The 23,268-nt window shown below is 30.5% G+C and overlaps 1 protein-coding gene across 12 annotated transcripts in view; it reads right to left on the reverse strand.

The window, feature by feature from the left end:
* Positions 1-2,958: 2,958 nt before the first annotated feature.
* The window catches only part of LOC143240204 (putative phosphorylase b kinase regulatory subunit beta), a 125,233-nt gene continuing 104,923 nt past the window's right edge, over positions 2,959-23,268 (reverse strand). For 11 of the 12 annotated variants that reach the window (XM_076482288.1, XM_076482286.1, XM_076482282.1 and 8 more), the window contains 8 exons: positions 22,876-22,966; positions 17,803-18,005; positions 15,012-15,066; positions 14,719-14,795; positions 12,074-12,206; positions 11,828-11,935; positions 8,802-8,876; positions 2,959-4,155 (listed from right to left, as the gene is read on the reverse strand). In XM_076482288.1, the coding sequence (XP_076338403.1) occupies positions 3,958-4,155; positions 8,802-8,876; positions 11,828-11,935; positions 12,074-12,206; positions 14,719-14,795; positions 15,012-15,066; positions 17,803-18,005; positions 22,876-22,966 (940 nt within the window). In that variant the 3' untranslated portion in view covers positions 2,959-3,957. Of the gene's footprint in view, positions 4,156-8,801; positions 8,877-11,827; positions 11,936-12,073; positions 12,207-14,718; positions 14,910-15,011; positions 15,067-17,802; positions 18,006-22,875; positions 22,967-23,268 lie in introns of those variants that run through there. The other variant, XM_076482293.1, reaches the window with a different exon arrangement.

Genomic DNA, 23,268 nt, shown 5'->3' on the forward strand with positions numbered 1-23,268 from the left:
TTTTTTACTTGGATAATTTCTGCAGTTTGCTCTTATGAAATTCCACTACTATTGAAATGGTAGATTAAGTGGTTATTGCAAAACATCTCAACATCAGATATCACTCAACAACTTGGAGAAGTAAGAGTAAAATAATACATTGATATCACATTATGCACTAAATATATATTTCATTGTAGAGCATTAAATGATCGCTCATAAACCAGCTTATCCAAGTTATAATGATTAAAAGGTTGTCATCTAGTCTTAGCTCAATAATCAGATAAAAATCTACTCTACTGGGGCTTCCTCATCTAATTCCTCTTGAATAATTAGATACACACTTCCTCCTCATCAGTTTAAACAAGATTATATAACACAGTACTCTCTTCATTAGCCAGCTTGTTCATCCATCTTTGATTTCTGAAATAATCATTTCTCCAGACTTATCAGTAACAATGAGTTTAAGCTTGCCAACATGTTTGACGCATTTCTGTGCACTTATGTGACCACGGTTTTCAACAAATAATATATGGAATAGTCCCAGCTGGACACAAGTTGTTTTCATGTTGCAGACATATATATAGTACAACAATAGCCTATCACTGGGCTTGAACATTTTTCTATTACTGTTTTATTGTGACATCTCTTTTGATGTATGAGTACTTTACCTATTTGCTGTCTTCTGAATTTACGTGCATAGATTGTGGCAGAATTCAGTCATTCCATATACTCCTGTGAACACTGCAGTACTAATGCACTATGTTTAGAGCCCTACAGTTAGGTTCATAGGGAATGTACATCTAGTCTGAACATTAAGAGACTGGAGAACCAGTGAGTGTTGTTCACCTATGTGGTAGGTTATCATGACGTGATGTGTTTGTTCATCCAAACTGTAAGAACAGAATCTTCTGTGGGAGGTCCCCTCACCAGTAGCTGAAAGTGAGCATGAGTTATAAACACAAGTGTGGCAGGAAAGTTTGAAAAGAAAAGGCCTAAAACATAATGTCAGAAAAATGAAAGTCATAGTTAGTGGGAATCACAGTAAAAAAGAAAAGTTAATGTCAGAGATATAAACAGGAACAGGTAGGAAAAAACAAGATATTAACATTGATCCACCAGTATTCCTTTTTGTGAAGGAATTTCACAAAACAAATAACAAGACTTACTTCACTGATTGAAAGAAGTATTTTGAAGCTAGGAGCATGAATGGAAAAAAACAAAGACAGAAATGTGCTTTAATATATATTTCGTGTTGTTCAGTTTACATATATATATATTCTCTCCATGTTGAATAAACTGATTTGAATATCTCATCTTTAACACTTCTTAAAAAAATGGTAACTGTCAAAAAAGTGTTCACTCTAGCAGCAGTATTTTATTATGCTCAGTAAAATGACAAGGAATAGTGGTACCCAGCAGAAAAATTCCTACAGTTACTTAAGCAAGTCTGCATCATGCTGGATGCACCCGTTATACCAAAAACAAAATATTTTTGTCAACAATGCACTGCAGTCGGTCTGCTCTGCTTGAAAACAAGGCACTACAATTCAGTGATGATGAGAAGGCACTATAATTTTCTTTATTGAAGTAACATATGGAATAGTAAAATATGATTGTAAATGGCTCATAATACATTCTCATCCAAGGGATTTGGTTGACTGCTAAAATATTATGAACTATAGTGAGGGTAGTTTTAAAAAAAAAAACACCAGATTTAATAAGCAAAATTCCTGTCATGTTGCTGTTAGTTCATGTAAGCAAGACTAAGTTTACCTTGAAATAAAAACAAATCTTGCCATAATGCTTTCCAATACCTGCATAACTTTGACTTGTTGCATTCTATAAAATGAGTTACTTTCATGATGAAACATTTCATAACAGGTTAATGTTAAATTAACCTGTTAAAATAATCAAACATACATTTAAATGTCATTTTATTCCTTTTTTTTAATGTTTGATGTATTTATTTCTGAACTAACATTTGTTCATGAAATTTTTAACAGACTGCCCTGATGTAATTATCTGGATGTCTCTTGAGTATGAAACATGGCAAACTGTCTTTGGAAAATTAATGAGCAAATTCTGATAGATGAGAACTTCAAACTGTTACAAAATCCTAAAATATACAGTAAACAATACTGAGATATCATGCACTGCCAGCTGTATGGAGAATCCACAATGCTTAAGATGTGTGTAATACTGTGCATGACATTATTTAACAGCATTAAGATTTTGATAACTTGTTGTACTCAAGCTCTAGCATCATCTGTGAGGTCTATATGGCACGCTTTCCATAAATGTAAGTAACCCGGAAGAATGTCACTTCTGGGAGTGCTTGGTACTACATTTTGTGGAATAAAGTCTCTGATTATTTGGGGTAAAATCTGTGGCTGTACTTGAATTAAGCCTGAAAAACGTCCCTAACAGAAAGGGTGTTCAATTGATGACCTAAGGCTGAGTGCTCACAGTAGTTTTTTTTGTAGTTACTCACAATAAAAACTATTTATCATCAAGTGTAAATTTTTAGCAGCTTTTATGGAAGATGTAATTACACAAACATGATTCTACCCAAGTCAAAATAAGTTGCTTTAACATACTCAGGTATAATTGCACATTTTATTAAGTGGTTCCTTGTTTGTTGTAATTGAGATGATCCCAGTTATTGAGAAAAAGTATTTTACCACTAAAAACTACCTTTGAATTATAAATCTTGATAGAAAAACTAAGATTTGAGTCTGCAAACCTGTCTCTGTTGGTAAACAATTTTCAACTGAATGAATAAAAACAACTTGTATTTTTCTTTCCTATATAAACAATCAACACATTTTCAAATGGTTGAATAATCAGTGATGTCGAGAAACTTACTTGTTGAGAAATTTATATGCAAAAACAGCTCGTTTCGGAAGAGAAAATATTTTACATAGAAGAGCGTTTTAATTGAAACACTATAAAGAAAATAAATCTTAAAAGTACCGATTTAAAAGGTTTAACAGTTTAATATTGTATCAAAATTACAAGCAAAATGAAAACAATTCAACACACTAAAGAAAAACTGTTAAGAACCATTTTCACATCAATAATGTTCCAAATCCCCATAACTTGGAATTTTAAATTGAATTCCTAACTTAAGTTTTACATAATTAATGATATATTAATTACCAATTGCATTAAAATATCTCTTACAGTGTCTCAAGTTATAAATCTAATAAAAATATAATGTTTAAAATATAATACCTTTACAAACAAGGTGTTTTAATAATATCTATAAAAAATAAAACACTTTTAAAGACAATGCATTCAAATGATATCTATTAAAAATGCAATACCTTTTAAATCGAGGTATTCGAAACAACCTTTAAAGATAAGGTGTCCTAATGATACATTTCAATCTTGAGAATTCTTTTGTATTTTAAATTTTAAAATATTAACAAGCACTATGAAATTTTACAAATTTCTTTGTATAGAATTCATATTAAATGTATATTATCAAAGAAACATTTTCTTCCTAAAATACATAAATGGTATTTAAAAAATAAAAAATATACATAATGCAAACATTATTTTTTTATTTTTTTATTTACAATTAACTAATTAACATACATATTTTATTACTTATACACTTCTTTATCAAAATTAAAGATCCTGAATCTGAAAAAAAAATCCAAATTTTGAACTGTGATGGTATTTTTTGTATTTCTGCAGAGCATTTATTTTGGCTTAAATGTGTCACCAAATGATAATTTGAACAGCTTACTCTATTGATAATAAAAAATGAATTTGAGCAATATATTATTTCATTAAACGTTTTAACTTTGTATAAAAATACTCTTCACTACTGTGAACCCCCCTCCCCCACCAACCTCCCTCCACACAAACAGGTTTTTTACTAAAAGTGAGTAAAAAATTAGTTCAAGCAAGAAAACTTCCTGACATACTGAGAGTCAACAGAACCTTGCTATGGGTTGTCAACAATGACTAAGATATTCTGCACAAGTCTTCAGCATTAATACTTTGAGGTCCATGCTTCAGCAACACATTCAGTACAGCACGAGCCAAGTAGCTGGCAGTTAATGTAGATGAAGCATTGTAGAATGGAGTCATATCATCGTCACTCAGCTCTAATGAAACATCACCTTTATCTCGTTTAAACAAATCAAATGCTTCATGAACCAACTGATGAAAGAGTAAAAGAAATTAAGGTCACAAGAATTCACAACTTAAAAAAAGGTCAAACATCAAACATGAATTTAGATACAAATACTGATTCAAGTTTCATAAAAACAAATAAGTTAACTGTTACCACAAACTATTACCTAAATATCTCTTAAAAAGAAAGAATATCAACTGAAGTCCAAACCTAATACTTTGCAAAATGCACAAGATATGTGAGCATATGAAATTTTAGCAATATATAGATTTGAACCAATTAAGCAAGTATGTCAACTCAAACCTAAAATTATTACTACAAGAAACTTTCAAGAAGAGAAAAGTATCCAATATAACTGACCCTTACTAGAGACTATCATGGAGAAGCAGAATTAACACCAGAACATTATCTACATGCTATTATAGAAAGAAAAATGTACTAAACAACTGACCAGTACCTACACACACTCAAGAGAGAAATACCAGAACATTACCCCAAAAAGATTTCAAGGAGACAAAAACAGACTAAACAACTGAAAATCACAGAAACTCTCAAAGAAAAACAAAATAAGCACCAGACCGCTGTTTAATGAAACAGTTTTGTGTAAACAAAGAATGTCCAACTTGCACATTCTTGGTCAAATAAAATGATCTGTGCTTGCAATGAGTACGTTCTGCTATGTACACGTCGCAAACACAGATCTTATTTAATAAGCTAATAAGTTTCTAATGTTTGCATTTAAGTTAGTTTTATAACAATAAATAATAAATATACATAAAAAGCAAGAAATTTAACACTTACAATTGGATTTTGCACTTTTTTGCTCTCTTGAGAAAAGTCAACCCTATTTTTGTTTAAGGTTGTTTACTGTAATAATGTAATTTTTACTTATTTCCAATACAGAAAATTTAGAACACAAATTATTAACATATAAAAACACAAAAATCTACTGTGATGTAGGACTGATGTAACTGGCTTTCTAATTAAACTACAAATTGATTAAAATAATTCCATTAGCTGGCATCAAGATAATCTGAACAATAGCAAACAAACTATCAGTATAATGAACTAGCCTCTTAGGAAAACTCTGTAAAATAAAATATTCTCTGTTTGTTATAAATACACAAAAAGTACATGTAAGGAGAATATTACTGACAGGTTTTGAAAGACAGTATGATATAGGAAGACATGACACATGAATTTTATTTTACAGTTTATATCTCAGTAAAGCAAGAAGACTGGAGACTATAAATTTACACTATGTCTTAGCAATACCTATATTATAAATGTACAACTTGGGCTATACAGATGGTCATATAGGGGTAAAAATAAAATCTAAAATGGGCATATCAGAGTGAAGTGTCACATGGTAAAGAGAAATGAAGATTGGGAATTTATTTAAATACTACCTTTGGAAAATGAGAAATTACACCTTGTACAATATTAAAGTTTGAATTTCTTCATTCCAAGTTTATTGATATACATTGATAATAAAGTTGTTTAATAAATTTTGAATGCAATCATGTATAAAGAATGCACACTTATACCCAGTCATATGAGTACGATTAAAATGAATGTGTTTAGTACATACTGTAATTAGGGGTTTTATTTTATTTTAGTCAATGTCTATCTTAAGTTTGTTTTCACACAATGATTAACATTAAATGTAGATGTTTATGAATTTTACTTTTGCCACACACTATTCGTTTTAACTCTTTCTACTCAGGGTAGGGCAATGTGACCTATCTTGTTACCACAAGGTAGCCAAAAGTTTCCATTTTATAACTTTTAATACATTCTGCATATCTTCTGAAAACTTGGATAGCTTTCAGTAAAGATTACAAGTATTTTATACATGAGAAATCAAATGTTTTCAGTATCTTCATTAATGATTAGTCTATGAATATATGAAATTCCAGCATTGAATGTTCTGAAAGCATGGTAATGTTATTGTAAAAAATACTTTTCTTCATCTGACAATATTCAAATTTCATTTGTATAACCTCTAAAAACCCTTATATAAATATACAAAGTTGTTTTCTTTTTTTTTAACTCTATATGGCTTAATCAGTTTTACCAATCTTGATTCCACCGTAAAAATTATGAGTAAATCTATATCACTCCTTTTTTCCTTCTAAAACTACAACTGTTCATTAGTTAAATAGTTTAAGACTTATAACAATCTACATCTGTTTATAGTCAATTTTATTGTTTTATTGCCCTATGTACCATGTCTAACCAATAATCCCTCCACAAAAGTTGTAAATAACTTCATTGACACTCAGCTTACATTACTGTATTGAATGACGTAATGCAGAAGTTGCTCATGAGTATGCTTTATGAAATATTATTATAAGCATCTCACCTAAACTAACCTAATAAGTTTCTAACTTTCACATATTTACGTTTATACTCATAAATAGAGAATATACATGAAAAACAAGAAATATAGCAGTTACCTTTGACTTTTTCTTATTTTTCAGTTGTGCGTGAAATTCAATCATATTTTTTCTTTATAATGATGGTAATAGTACACTAAATTTTTTATTTACTGAAATAATGCACCTAAGAATACAGAAAAAAACACACACACAACCTCCTTTAACTATTATGTTTTAGCCATTTTTCTAACTAGGACAAGAGGAGCTTGAACTGATTCAGTTGCTGCTTGGTCTGAACATTACGAGATAAACTTCAAAATTGAAGACACAATTTACAATACTCTTTACTATAGACAACAAAGCATTATATATTATTTGACAGATTAACATTTGGTCTTTTGTTTTGTAATAAAATAAATAAAAGATGTAATATAAACAACTATGGACTATCTGTGAATGAGAGGATGTGACAGATGGACAAATGAGCCTGATTTTTTAAGTTTATGATTCTGTATACAAATAAGCTTAAAATCTATAAAAATCAAGTTTTGTTTCACAACATTTATATTATAATGAGTAATTCAGATTAAATTCTGCACTTCAGAGATGCTAAATTAAGTTTTGAATGTGACTCTGTAAAAGGTCAAAATGTTCACACTCTGACCTACATGTATCAATAGGGTTAAAGGGTTTATCCTTGTGATGTATGTTTACTACCATTAGAAGGTGTTTTGCAGGTGTACTTATTGAATTGTTGATATTATTTGTTAAAGGGTTTATTTTGTGGTTGGTTTAGTATGTTTTATTATGTGATGTAGTGATGTGTCAACATTAAAGTGTAGTTTTATTAAGTTTTCTTTTTAAAAGAGAATTTAATACGAAAGTAATTAACAGTAAGAATTAATCTGTTTTAAAGTATTATGTAGTGAGTTCAAATATGTTATCTTTAAAGTGCTCCACTTTTAACAGTTCATTGTTAAAAGGTATTTTAAATGTATTCTTTAAAGGTTTGTGTAGTCTGTAAGTGATTTTATATGGGAAAAAGAAAGTTATGTTATTCCTTGACCAATAAACAGGTTTCAAAATTCCATTAGACTTGAAATTAGGATTAATGTCAACTTGTGATATTGTGCAGATATGTGTGGTTTTTGTATAACAGTAGTCAAGAAAGATGCAACTTTCTTTTGTTCTATCCACCTACTGTTTTGTGTAATTCACTAAGAGCAGCACCTTTTCAGTTTCTGTTGGAAAGATAGGTGTAAGGTCACTGATATCATGTGAAGTTAGACAGTTATCTTTACCAAATGACCAGTCATGTGGGTAGCACTAGATGCTCTGGGTAAGTCTGAGTTTCAAGATTTTAGTTTTATTTGTTTGTTATTGAGCACAAAACTCCAAAATAAGCTGTCTATATTGTGTTCACCTTAGGTATCAAAACTTGAATTTTAGCAATGCTAGCCTTCAGGATTTGCAGATGAGCCAACTGGAAGCCCAACATGTAAATATGATCTTAGGTGATACTGTTAGAAAGAAGAGGTCACCAGTTAAGACTCTTTTAAATCCTGATTTAAAGCATGTTTTGAGCTAACTCTTTTTTGTAGAAAGTAAAATGCATATTTTGCTGTAAGTTTTATATAAAGAATGTTTATTCTGATTGTACATTTTTCGTAAGTTTCTCTTTATCTCCCACAAATTCAATTATTTAAGAAATATTATTTTACAGCTAATATAGTTTCAAACAAGAGATCACCAAAGCTCAACTCGTTTATTCCCCAAATTCAACCATCATCAAAGCTAAATTGTCAATAGAGGCACAACTGTTTTTTGTGGCAAGGAAAATCCATATTTTTACTGTGAATGTTTCATGTTAAGACTGTTTCTTCTCATTGTCTCTTTTTGTTACGTTTCTCTTTATTTCTTGAAAATTCAGTTAGTTAAAAAATAAAGTATTATTTTACAGCTAATATCCTGATGAATTACTCTGGACCTTTTTTTTTTTTTTGTTTGTCACACTTAGTGAAATTCAGCTTTACCAAATAATATCATATAACAAGCACAAATCAGCAAGTTGATTATGTAAGCCATACATCTTCTGATTTTACAAAAGAATATGGTTCTGTATGATATATATATAGTTTTTTTTATCTTTCTTCTAAATAATACTAAAAGCACAAAACAATAACAAGCAAGTTTTTTTGCATGCTGTATCTTAATAATTTTATAGTCTACAGGATGCATCAGAAAGAAAAAGATATCACAAAAATTAATGAAACATGATTCAATTAACATACCTTGTCTAGATCTACAGTATCTTCAAAGGACAGCTCAGGATTCCGTTCCAATATCAAATAAACTACCATTATCAGCTGGATGTAAATAAGTGAAAAAATAGATTAAATGTAGTTTATAAATAAGTCAAAACTAAAATATACCTGAAAACTATGAAAATATTCATTAGTAAGTTACTATTACATACAAATAACCTTTAGCCTTACTAGAATCTAACAATTTACACCGAACATGGACTGTCACGTGACTCAAAAGTATGTTATTGTGAGATAGAAACTATCTCAACATTTTTAGATTATACCTATGACTGAAATTCCATCTATTATGTAATCTCAATCTTTAAACTACAGCTACAACTCTACAATCTATTCATTATATAATTTCAATACTTAGACCACATCTAAAAATCTAAACTTATCTATTACATAATCTCAATCTTCAGATTAAATCTATGACTCAAAAATTCATCTGTTACATAATATTGATCTTAAAGAATATTAGAGTTTGTAATTGAAAAAGACAATTAGAATATCAGAGGAAAATTTTCATGAGAATAGTTACTCATGTTAGAACATTTATTCATCAGAAAATTCATAAATTTCCCACTGATAATATCAAAATTCACTAAGTTGAGTAACCTGATCTACATCAAATAAAAGATGTTACATAGTTCAGTATAACAAATAAAGCTGGATATAATGTTAATTCTAACATCAGTTATTAATCAGAAAGTTTGCAAAATCTTAAAATACACATAGAAGGTTGTATTAATGTTTCAGAAATTACAATTTAATAACATGAGTAACGTGAAAATGCCAAACTTAAATATATTAGATTTGATAAAAGGCATACTGTACTTTTCAAAAGCATTAGGACAAGAAGACTATATTGTTATGCATTTTATGGGGCTTAGTCTTGCATGCTATTACAGAATATATATTTCAACACTATGGTAATGCTATACTGATCCCTGTTGACAAATATATGAGCAAGAGTGAGAATACTTAAAATTATATATACTTGTACCAAGAGTATTTTATTAGGATTTTGGTTGAATGAATATACTGATCAGATTTAGTGTCATGATACCCAATTAAGTGTCTTAGCTATGTAGAAAGAAACTAGCAAGGAGATAGCATATGGAATATGTTAGAAGAAATCATTCCCTCAGCTGACCCACCCTTCCTTTTCTGCTCTATGACTTAAACTGAGAAAATGACTCGGACAAAATGCTTTGAGTGGGTATGGTCACTGCAGTGTAAAGGGACTGCCAACTAATGTTTTTATCATCAACTAATGAGAGCTGTACTGAGCACAAAGCATGAAGTCATCAATTGATTATGTCTGTTATTTAAGGGATAAGACAAACTTAGCATTACTATAAAACCAATATTAAAACAACTAGTGTTAACTTTTTTTTTAATGTTACAACTTCAATCCTAACTAGTTTAAGGTCAGCTAGTATTTTAGTAAACCAAAAGCTTTTACACCCTGATGGCAAGCTCAGTGTTTCACTTTCTTGTAGACAATTTATTCACGTTGTTTAAACAAGTGAATTTCCCATCTGCGCAGAGACAACTTGTCAAAAGATGAAACAAAGCTGTAAATATGTAAATTAAGAAGACAAAGAAAAAAACTTTACGTTTATTGAAAACATTTTTAAAAAAGTGAATGTTTGTCAAAACCGTAAAATTCAAGTACCCTCACTTTTTTTTTTCCTATAACTTTCTTGCTTTAATGTTGTCAAAGTCATAAATAAATCATTTAAAACATTGGATTATTTTCTTTCTCTTGTCAGTAGAACTCCTTTTCTCCCTTATATGGAATGGAAATTTCCAAATTTTTTTTATTGATACATCACAAAGCTTACTGCAAGCTACTTTTGAAACAGTGCAAGTTATTGAACGTTCTGTATTCCTTGTGTGATATGAAAATGTAATGAATCAGCTTAATGGATTTCTATGTGTGCATTTCTCTCAAGCAATTGCTTTAGTAAATCAGTTATAGCATACATAAACTCTCCTACAGTAATCTGACACTTAATGGAGAAGGGAATCACTTATAGTCCATGAAAAGGTTTAGCACAGGCCAAATGCTTCTTGTGTACTCTACTTTGTAGCTTCTGCTATTTGAAACAGTTGTACAGAAAAGGTTATTTGTATAAGATAAAATAAGTACTATATATTTGTGTTAGTCTTAATGCTTTAGAAGATATTTTATTCCATGAATTTTTTAATCAAAATAGTCAAATGTATGCTGTATTACATATAATTACTGCTCTCAGCTTTATTCCTGTACAATGAGGTAAGCATTGCATATGTTTATTGAGATGAAATAGATAAACAAACAACAATGGTGTACAAAGTTATCAAATTTATATAAATGTTGAATACATGTCTCTTTATTGGACAATTAGTCATTTTGTGCAATAAATAATATTTTAGGTACTATAAGAATGAGAGATGCTGATGAATCTTGAATAACTGTATCTGTAAAACCTATAAGATTACCATGTCAGAAACATAGCTTGTATGTTAGCATTCACAGGCATACCAGTAAAAACATAATATAATGTTATATTACATAGCGGTTTTTATTTCATTATAATTACTAAATATACCAAAAACATCAAATTTATATTTATAAATGCCTCATGGATATTACGATATATGGTGGAAATACCTCTGTTCAAAATTGGAGGCTTTTCCAAATTACTGACTTTTCTTAATGAAAGATCAAAGGTGGAATAATACTGTATACTGATAGCTAAAGGACTAACTTGATAAATTAATTACGATGAACTATCATGGCAAATCGCTGACAATGAAAACAATGACTGTAAACTCAGCTTACTAAAGACATAATATGTACTAACTTTGGAATTACTGATGGTTAGAGCAGTTATGCAATCTTGCATTCTCTATAAAATTGTTTGAACATATTTTACTATACACTCAACATTTTAAAGAAATTTCTAGTAATTTCTACTTTAACTACTATTTGATTACTGATTTGTAGTATGTTTTACCTCAACCATTATCTGTTGGTATTCAGGGCGAGTTATCCTACTGAGCAGCAACTCCACTTGAAGCGAGAAATTTAATTCGTAAACTGTCATGTCTGATAAAGTTGGTTGCTAAAGTTCAAAAAACAAAACCTAACAGTACAAAATTTATTTACCATTGTATACATATTACATATTCATATATTTCCATAAGACAAGGATTAAATGCAACATGAAAGGTAACTTATCAAAAATATTATCATGATTTACCTGTGGAAGGTGGTGTCCTGCTACAATTATACCACCTGGTGTTCGGGTCATAATATCCCACACTCTGTCATAGAAATTCTTTGGAACTCTACAAAGAGCACCCTCTATCTGGCGTCTCTGGTGAGCTGACATTCTGAAAGTACAATATACTCATTGTACCTCATTAACATACTTAATTTCAAAACTCAATTAAGAAACAGTATTAAAAACATATAAAGCAGAAGTGTAAAAGTAACAGCATAACAGATCTAAAAATTTCTAACAAATTATAACGAATTTAAGTAAACCAAACAAACCAGATTACATATGGAAAAAAATCGGTCTCAGAGCAGTATATGTCTCACTTTAATCAATGTATGTTTATATCATCTGAAATATATGCTTAAAGTAAATAACCACTTGACAAATTTTATAACAAATACAAGTCTCAGCCAAACAACTATGCTTCTCTACAGTAAATGTTAATGTTACCAAGTTCATTATAATTCAAAGTTTTATATTATCCAAGTTATTTATTGCTTTATTTCAAATTAAATCTCTGAAACAAACAATTAAAACTTCAGTTCCTTGTCACGTGAAGGATATGCAGATGAAATATATTTGTTTGGTTATGTTTCTTTAAACATTTATCTCAGTATTTCTGTAAGAGTCTAGATGAGTTTATAAAAGCACTAGGTCAAAATATAAACATTAATTTCATTATACATAGGCACCATTCCAAGAATTAATTACTTAATTAATTACTTGTCCACAATCCAAAATAACCTGTTGATAAGCAATAGTCTTCTCTAAAACTTAAATTTTATGCTTATAACCAAAAGAAAAAGCAGATTTCTTGCTTAAATTTCACCAAGCTAGAAGAAAATGTAAGCCATAAATTACTTTTTGAAATGACAAGCTAACTGCCCCTCGTCCACTGTTGAGTTTAGTAATCCTAACATTTGACTATTTTTGCTTGCCTTAAGCATATTAGTTTCATGTATGATTAAACAGTAATGAGTTTTTACTTTCACACTTTAATTAATTATGTAAACTTTCATATAGAAGGTTTAACAATCTTTTTTTAAGTTTACCTGCTGTAGCCTTGCACATGAATGATTTATAAAGCTGATGTGTAAGCCATTTTGCCTGAAGGTAAAACATCTCTGCAGATCATAATGTTATAATAGCCTGTGGCCATCAGTTGGTATTTCAACATAAATAATAATGGAAAGGATATTAACTGGAATGTCATATTTTGTTACTAGTTTTTGCCAAATGTTGGTTATTTTTCTGCTGATGTTGGGAATATATGGTATGCTGCAGTATATGGTTTTGTGATTTTTTAATTAGTGGGATATATTTACTTTTGCCAGTTGATTTTGCTTTTTGTCTAGGTGTGTGCATATAATGTTTTCTACGGTTTGTGGAGGAAACTTATTGATGTTAGTGAAGTATTGTTTTGTTTTGTCTATTTTGTCGTTAATTTTATCTGGTGAGCATAGTTTTATGGCTGTGTTTATTTGGTTTCTTAGTATGTTGAGATTTTTGTTTTGTTTCATGTGCTGAGTTCCAAGGAACATATAGTCCAGTATGGGTTATTTTTCAGTGGATTTCTGTTTTAAATTGTGTATCGATTCTTGTAATTTTGAGGTTAAGAAATGATATTTGATTGCTTTCTTCCTGTTCACATGTGAAATTAATGTTGAAGATGTATACAGCTGATGTAATTGAAAAAATTAAGTGTGTGTTCTGTAGATCTGAATCCCTCAATCGTGTCGTCTACATATCTGTACCAGTATAGTGGTGAATGTAACGCTGTGTTAACTGCTTGTGTTTCAACTTGTGTCATAAAAATATTGGCTAGAACTGGTGATACTGGGTTGTCCATGCTTAGGCCATTTGTTTGTATAAAGTTGTGGTTGTTGAACATGAAGTTTGTCTTTATTGTGGTGAATTCTAAGAGGGTTGCTAATTGGTTGCTGGGAATGTCTATAAATGGGTTAGGGTCTCGGATATAGAGTTCTGAGGCTATCTTGCAGGCTTCAGTGGTTGGAACTTCTGTAAAGAGGAATATAACATTGAAACTGGCCATTAAGGTGTTTTCTCAACATCACTGATTTCATTGTACTGTACATTGATGATCATAGCTAGAGTTAATGTATATTAGAGAAAATGAAAAATAAAATATAACCTTTTAGCTTTAACATGTTTTAATTTTTACATAGAAGGTTATAGAGATTATGAAATATGAAAACTGTAAAATAATAAATAGTATTTTTATACACAATAGGAAAATTACCTCACAGGTGAACTGTTCAAGAGTCCAAGTGCAAATAACTACATTAAATAACAATTTTTTATCAAAAATAGTAGATAAAAATCAAAATTAAATATCCTATTTTTTGAAACTACATATATTCAGGAAAATTTTGTCAAATTTCAAACAATTTTGTACACTAGTCATATTTTGTTCCAAAATATGACAACCGTGATGTTATCTGCTTCAAACATAAGAAGCCTGTACTAATGGGGTTGACAACTGTGTTTTTTCCACCACTAGAAAATCATTAAAAACTAAATACCATTGAAAAATACAACATGTACACATAAAAACTAGTAACTTAGCATATACTAATGCTAACTGTTAACTAGTAATATCATACCTGCTGCCATGTTCTGAAAGAGACAAAACTCTGTACAAAACTTTTCTGATTTCGCTGGGAGCAAGACTTTCAAGATGCTGGAACAACAAAAACGTCACTGTTTGCATTTTCATTTAGTGCATACTATAGAGATCCAAATCTGTTGAATTTTTTATTTACAATGCAGTGATAAAAGCACCATTGGTCAAGCACTGTTGAATAAATAAAAGCAAAAGAAAATACTGAAGTAATTTTTTTTTAAAAGTAAACTATTGTTTCTTTTTCTAACAAACAGTATTTAAAATTATACTCACAGGAGGATTTTCATTTAAGAATCTCATATGAAGTATCATAGCTTGTATAACCCATCTACATAAAGTAAACATAGAACAAAAGTTATATATCGTAATAATTACATAAATACATCAATATTTATAATATCAATGATCTTAGAACTACATACATAGATTTCTATGTACAAAGTAGTTAAATTTTTACTTTCATCTTGTACATCTAACATGTTCATGCAGTGAAAAACTAAGTGAAACATCTTTCCCACATTAATAATGAAATAATGATCTAACAAAAAAGTTTAAAATATTGAAGAAATGATCTAACTTGTTCTTGCATGTATATTTTTTCAGCTTGTCATTACCAGTTTACAGATCACCTCTGTATGTAGAATAATTTATAATTTTTTACAATGCGTTCATGGGTCCAACCACCAGGATTTTGCAGAACCTAATTTTCAAGTCTTTCTGGATCAATTGTTTATCAGCTAACATTTTCACCAAAATCTGACTGGACAAAATGTAGGGGATTACTACACCCTCTGTAAAAAATGAATCCATGGCTGGCCACAAAAAGAGATATCTGCATACTATCAACATTCAGTGAGTGAGAGTACTAATCTTGTATTGATAGAGCAATGCTAATACAGAAAAAAAAGAAAATGGCTTGTAAGTGCAATGCATATGTGCGGTACACATGGGAAATGCCTTCGATGCTAGTGTGAATGCAATGGTTTAGAATCAGAGGTCAAAATGGCACAAAAAGCAGGTGCAAAACAGTTGAAGAGCAAATTAAAAGGCACAAAGAAAGAAGAGAAGAAAGCATGATTACTCTATTCCATTGATGAGTGATGAAGATGAAATGTCTAGCAATACTTCTGAGGATCCCATGGATTTCCTGAGACTAAAGAAATGATGCAGATCATCCCAGAACTCAAGTGTGAAAGCAAGGCATTGTTGTAGCACTCTAACAAGGTGTGAGAATGATGTCAGTTTTCTGGTATCGAATTCATAGCAATATCAAACTTTAAAAATAAGGAATCTTAACAGAAGGCATCAAGATTCAGTTCTCTTGACAAGAATAATCAAATTCTTGCATTCTGCATGACTGTATTAAGGACACTATGCACCATGCTACTCCCAGGAGATCCAGATATAGTGATGAGAATTATCCCACTGGGATCTAATCCAAAAATAAAGAATGCAAACAAATAGCCAAGAACACAACAAACTATGCTTGATCTTAGCCAAGAGAGTAAGAGGGTAAGTAAATAACACAACACCAATCATACATATTATAAAGTGGACATCCACCAAAAAGACTAAATTTACTGTTGTGTACTATGGAAGTCAAAAAGTTGAAACAGTATCAATAAATCAGCAGCACATTTTCTCACAAACCTTTGTGTGGAATTTCAGTTCAACCAGAAAATACTAAAAATAGAGTTTTATCTCATTCCTGAATTATGTTATATATCAAGGTCTGACATACAGCCCAAATCCTGGTTTCTTTGGTAATATGGCTATCTGATGCTCTAGAAACTCCTATAATTTGATTTACATTTCCTGCTAGAAATATGAATTGCAGTTGATGATTTGTATCCTACATGGCATAGGTTACTATCCATGTTATTCAAAACATCAGTAACATTTGCAATTAAAGATTAATTTTTATGAGGAAATGAACCTAAAATGGAGTCAAATCATTCAATTCTTTTCACACTTGAAGAGATAGCTGAACTTGTGCAAGCTGATAATGATTTTAATTCTGAACCCACATTATTTAACAATTATTTTGAGCAAATACTGTTGGAATAAAAGCATGTACTTGAAGGTTTGTGGATGTCTTTTCAAACACTTATAAAATACAAAAAGAAAGCAAAAGATGAAGAAAGTGAAATTAGGATTTTTACCACACTGACTTGGAACATGAAAAACTGATGAGAATTATTTGAACATAATTATGAAAACAATATAATTAGTGCATATTTACAAAGAAAATATGAAAATTGTTAATAAACAAAGAAATTCTTTTTTTTTTGTGTGTAAAATTCTAAATAATGTTACTGACCTATAAAACAGAAGTTTCTCAACAATAAGTATCATGAGACCTCCATAACTCAAATGTGACACTGACTTCTATGTATTACTTAAACTTCCATAAAACAGAAGTTTCTCAACAATAAGTATCATGAGACCTCCATAACTCAAATGTGACACTGACTTCTATGTATTACTTAAACTTCCATAAAACAGAAGTTTCTCAACAATAAGTATCATGAGACCTCCATAACGCAAATGTGACACTGACTTCTATGTGTTACTTAAACTTCCATAAAACAGAAGTTTCTCAACAACAAGTATCATGAGACCTCCATAACTCAAATGTGACACTGACTTCTATGTGTTACTTAAACTTCCATAAAACAGAAGTTTCTCAACAATAAGTATCATGAGACCTCCATAACTCAAATGTGACACTGACTTCTATGTATTACTTAAACTTCCATAAAACAGAAGTTTCTCAACAACAAGTATCATGAGACCTCCATAACTCAAATGTGACACTGACTTCTATGTGTTACTTAAACTTCCATAAAACAGAAGTTTCTCAACAACAAGTATCATGAGACCTCCATAACTCAAATGTGACACTGACTTCTATGTATTACTTAAACTTCCATAAAACACAAGTGATACAAAGATTACATTCAAAATGTTCTAAAGTACCAATAAAAAGATGTAACACATAATTCTCATTCAATGATTTTTAATTACTTTTGCAAATCCCAGATTGTAGACAAGAATTACTCACCCAATCCGTATTTTAAGAATTCCATGAAAGAGATGTGGAGTGGTTGTAATTAGTCTGCCTATGTAGAGAATGATTTCCTGTTGTAAGACAGCCTGGTGTATGTTATGGTGCTGACACCGAGAATAAACAATCTCTCTTACCTCTTTGGGTGTCAGTGGGTGATCAATAACAACTTCTTCATGACCAAACACACCTACAGTTATCTGTATTTTGTAGAGAATGAGAAATAATAATTCAAAATAATGTATTACACACCTAGAGAGGTTAAAATTGGGACACATTTGTTAGTACGTACATAAGGAAAACAAGAGTAATATAATATATTGTTAAAAATTGAGAAATAATAATAAAACAATATTATAATGTTGCAAATCACCCTACTTGCATCTATAACTGTGTACTAAAATACATTTAGTTTTAGTGTTTCTCAAATAACAGCATGTATTTCACTTTACGTTACTGCCATTTTACTAAAGCAATGCTACCCTGCTCATCCCCTAATACACGTATACCAACATTATTCCCAAACCACTTACAAGACTACACATCTGATAACTTACCACTATAAAGAAATTCGGTTACTTATTGTAACTGTTAAGCAGGAATAAAGTTAAAGTTACTTAACTCTTTTGCTACAGGCTTGGTCAATTGAACTGAGTAACTGACCCCAAACTGTCCTTTAAAGTTTTTATACTATAGCTTCTAATATATTTTGTGTATGTTCATAAAATATTGTAAGCTTTTAGTAAGCATTATGTTATTTGTAGGCAAAAAAAATAAGAATTTTTAATGATGTATTTTCACGAAATAAGTTTTCCGTGAATATGTCGTCAGTATTGACTGCTCTGAATGCAACATGATTTTCATCTTAAGATTAACATTACTTTTCTTTATCTGATAATTCTCAAATGTCATGTTTGTAACCTCAGAAACTTCCTGAATAAACCTGACACATTTTGTCAGTTAAATTTTTTCTCTATCCTAATTCTAATTGAGGTTGGTAACCACAAACTAAATAAATATAAATTACCATCTTTTTCTTTCGAGAATGTCTTGAAATTGTAACATGGAACTACATTTGTTTGTCCTAAATTGCTTTAAGGATGTAACAGTATACAATTCTTTCTACTTAAATTTTGTTTCAATGCCTTCTGAGCTGTGTCTAACTAATATTCTTCCCCAAATCATACTCTTGTAATGATAAACTCCAATTTAAGTTTTCCCTTTTTTATATAAGTAACAAACAGGATGTGCAATACCTTTGTCATCTGATTGTAACAGAACATCACCAGCACAACAATCACTAACATCAACAGCTAATGCAAAAAGACTTGTTAGATTTAAGTACCACTAATACAAGATAAATGGACAATAAAGATGTAATATTTTTAAAAATAGATTGCTGTGTTTCAGGCCATGTGAAGCATTGATTTTCTTGAACAGGTTTGTTAATAGTACAGTGATGTCAAAACTTTGTTTTAAAAACCTTCCTGTAACAACCAGCCATTTCCAAAAATCTCAAACTTTTCATGTTGATAAGAATCAAATAATTCATAATACAATTAACTTCAGCTTGAATGTCAGAATTACTCTGTTTGATGTTGTATTCATCTCTAATATTTACAAATTTATGGGTGTCTGAGTCAAAGCAACTCTCAACATTTCATAACAATATGCTTCAGGAAGAATGATTTGATAAACTACAGCCCAATACTCTGAAGCTGGAACATCTGGTGATCTCATTTCCTCATAAGCATACCATTTTTGAAAAAAGAATAACCATTTAGAACTTTTTCCAGTTCATCTTTGGAAGGACATATTTAAATAGGGAAGAGATCTGCAGATCCTTTTCTTGTTCAACAATCAATTCCTTTCTAGCAAATAAAACTTCAACTACTGAACCAGATCCTTCACATCCATTACTGTCACTTACTGAAGAATCATCAGTAGGACAATCATCCTCCAGATCCCCAATGGATCCAAAACATGTCTAAGACAAATCTATGTTATTGTCATCTGAACACATATTTATCATTTGTTTTTTGCTTATTTCTTAGCCTGAGCTTAATTTATAGCACATGAGTGAAATGCATCAGGATTCTAATCAATACAAACATCAATCTTAGATGAAATTGTAAATGGCTCACTAACAATTTTGGATTGGCAACAATGTTTCCCCCAGCCACATCATTTCCCAACAATAATTATACACCCTACTCTGTTAATACCCTGAGCAATAACAAACATACCAGTAGCAGAACTCAAATCCAAAGGCAATATATCTTCTAACAACAATGACTGAATTGCCCAAGTACCACACAGAGTACATATGGGTATGGGACTGACAGTGTCATTTGTCAAAGACATAGAACCAACAGACACAAAAAGTCTTAAATTCCTCCTTCCTGACTACATCAGCCTTTTTATCAGTAGATGAATGGGAAACATCAGGTTATTTTGTGAAACTATATATGTGGACACAAACACATTGGGTGTTGCCTCCTTTTCTTTTTCAAATACCAACAATCAGATAACCATGACCAGGCTTTTTTATATATATATATATATACAAAACTGGCAGACAACCATGATGGTTTTGAAGAAGTTTTACCCTGACTGTCAAAATACTTCAAACAAGAGAAACTGGATTTTTTTAGAAGAATCAGCAAATTTAGTGGATTGAAAAGATACAGGTTTTGCTGAGGTGGCTGGAACTTATTTTTACTTAAAGCAGTTTTATATGTTAAAGTGCAATCAGCAGAAAAAGCTTCTGCTTTATGTTGTGTTTCTATTTCCTTTTTATCCAATTTTGAGGTTTTCACATGTACAACATTTAAATTCTTCAATTAGAGATAATTGTCTTACTTTGTTGAAACTATTGCCAATACGCATAGAATTACAACACCAATGATATTAAAGTACAAATAACAATGTTGATAACAAGAAACTTTTTTACTGCAAACAAAACACAAATAAAATTGTCACAACTTTTGTAAAGCTTCAACAAAAGGCAAATATCTTTTGCAGAATTCGTTTTCAGCAACAATAACATCTAAAATATTAAATCATTGTTGACATTCTCAGAGACAAGAAATGAACACTGTTCAAGTTGTTTTATTGTGTTTATGAAATATAACAGTTTGACACATGGTTACTGGTTATTCAAAAGTGCAATCAGCTACAAGCTGTAACTGAACTGTTTCTAACTACTTGCAGCAGCCTTAACAAATAACAATAACACTTACAAACTCTACCCCCAAAAACATATCTGATATACAGACAATACATTTAAAAACAGAATAATTTATGATTAGATTCATTGTATACAGGCTCTAGGCTCACAAATATCTTATATACAGACTACATTCACAAGTATCTTATATACAGACTACATTCACAAGTATCTTATATACAGACTACATTCACAAATATCTTATATACAGACTACATTCACAAATGTTTTATATACAGACTACATTCACAGATGTCTTATATACAGACTACACTCACAAATGTCTTATATACAGACTACATTCACAAATATCTTATATACAGACTACATTCACAAATGTCTTATATACAGACTACATTCACAAATGTCTTATATACAGACTACATTCACAAATGTCTTATATACAGACTACATTCACAAATGTCTTATATACAGACTACATTCACAAATGTCTTATATACAGACTACATTCACAAATATCTTATATACAGACTACATTCACAAATGTCTTATATACAGACTACATTCACAAATGTCTTATATACAGACTACATTCACAAATGTCTTATATACAGACTACATTCACAAATGTCTTATATACAGACTACATTCACAAATGTCTTATATACAGACTACATTCACAAATATCTTATATACAGACTACATTCACAAATATCTTATAAACAGACTACATTCACAAATGTCTTATATACAGACTACATTCACAAATGTCTTATATACAGACTACATTCACAAATGTCTTATATACAGACTACATTCACAAATATCTTATATACAGACTACATTCACAAATGTCTTATATACAGACTACATTCACAAGTATCTTATATACAGACTACATTTACAAATGTCTTATATACAGACTATTTTCCAACACTGAATACCATTTATAAACTCTGTATTTCCAAACAATACTTTGTATAGGATCTAACTTCACAAATTAACTACTTCTACAGAAACTACAGTCAGAAAAACAATAATTTATAGAGATACTAATAAAAAAATCAATCCTTTTGTAGATACTTGTGATAAAATCAATATATTTTATAAACAATATTCAGAAAATCAGTATCTTCAATAATATTAATCAGAAAGCTAAAACCTTCTAAACACTACAATCACAAACTCAAAGGCCCGGCATGGCCTAGCTCGTAAGGCGTGCGACTCGTAATCCGAGGGTCGTGGGTTCACGCCCGCGTCACGCTAAACATGCTCGCCCTCCCAGCCGTGGGGGTGTATAATGTGACGATCAATCCCACTATTCGTTGGTAAAAGAGTAGCCCAAGAGTTGGCAGTGGGTGGTGATGACTAGCTGCCTTCCCTCTAGTCTTACACTGCTAAATTAGGGACGGCTAGCACAGATAGCCCTCGAGTAGCTTTGTGCGAAATTCCCAAACAAACAAACACAAACTCAATATCTATATAGACAGAATACTTTCAGACTCTAAACTCATAAATACAGTACCTACAGAGTACACTATTTTTCTTTGAGCTTGTAGAATTAATGAAAAATGTATATAGGAAGTAATACCGTTTATTATTTATTTCTACAAACAAAATACTAGAATTGTTACTGTCAATAAAGTTCACCCTGCACAAAAACCAAAGTTGTACAGATACCTTCACTGTCTTGTTCTTCTAAACAAGAAACCTTTTTATTGCCTGTTTGTTCTGGAACAACAACAACAAAGTAGCAATGTCAACACTATTACTGCTAATAATCCTGAACATGAACTTAAGTGATACAGAGGTTGCAAACAATTATTAACTGCTTTCCCTGGAGATTAAAAAATGGAGTACATACTGATACCACTTAATACCTGTTTTCCTTGAACAAGAATTGAAGTGATATATGGGCTGATACTGTCTACAAGCTTTCCTAAGACACTGGAACAGTAACGGACCACAGACCTATCATACAATGATACTTCTGTCAACTAGTCTTAAAAGCAGTAAAAACACAATATATGCAGGTAATAACAATAAAATGTAAGTATCACCTTGAGCAGTTGTCTTAAAATAAACGTGTTTCAAATTGAGCACATGAAATACTTACAATTTACAATGTTCATTTCTACATCATAACTGTTCAGATAACATGAACATCTATAAAAGTTATTATAAAAAAATTGATAAATATATTTAGTTGGATCAGTTTTTATAGTTTATCGAATAAATTCAGAAAACATGATTTCTGTTATTTTCCAAGTGAT

The sequence above is a fragment of the Tachypleus tridentatus genome, chromosome 13 (genome assembly GCF_004210375.1).
Source record: "Tachypleus tridentatus isolate NWPU-2018 chromosome 13, ASM421037v1, whole genome shotgun sequence".
NCBI classification, from domain to species: Eukaryota; Metazoa; Arthropoda; class Merostomata; order Xiphosura; family Limulidae; genus Tachypleus; species Tachypleus tridentatus.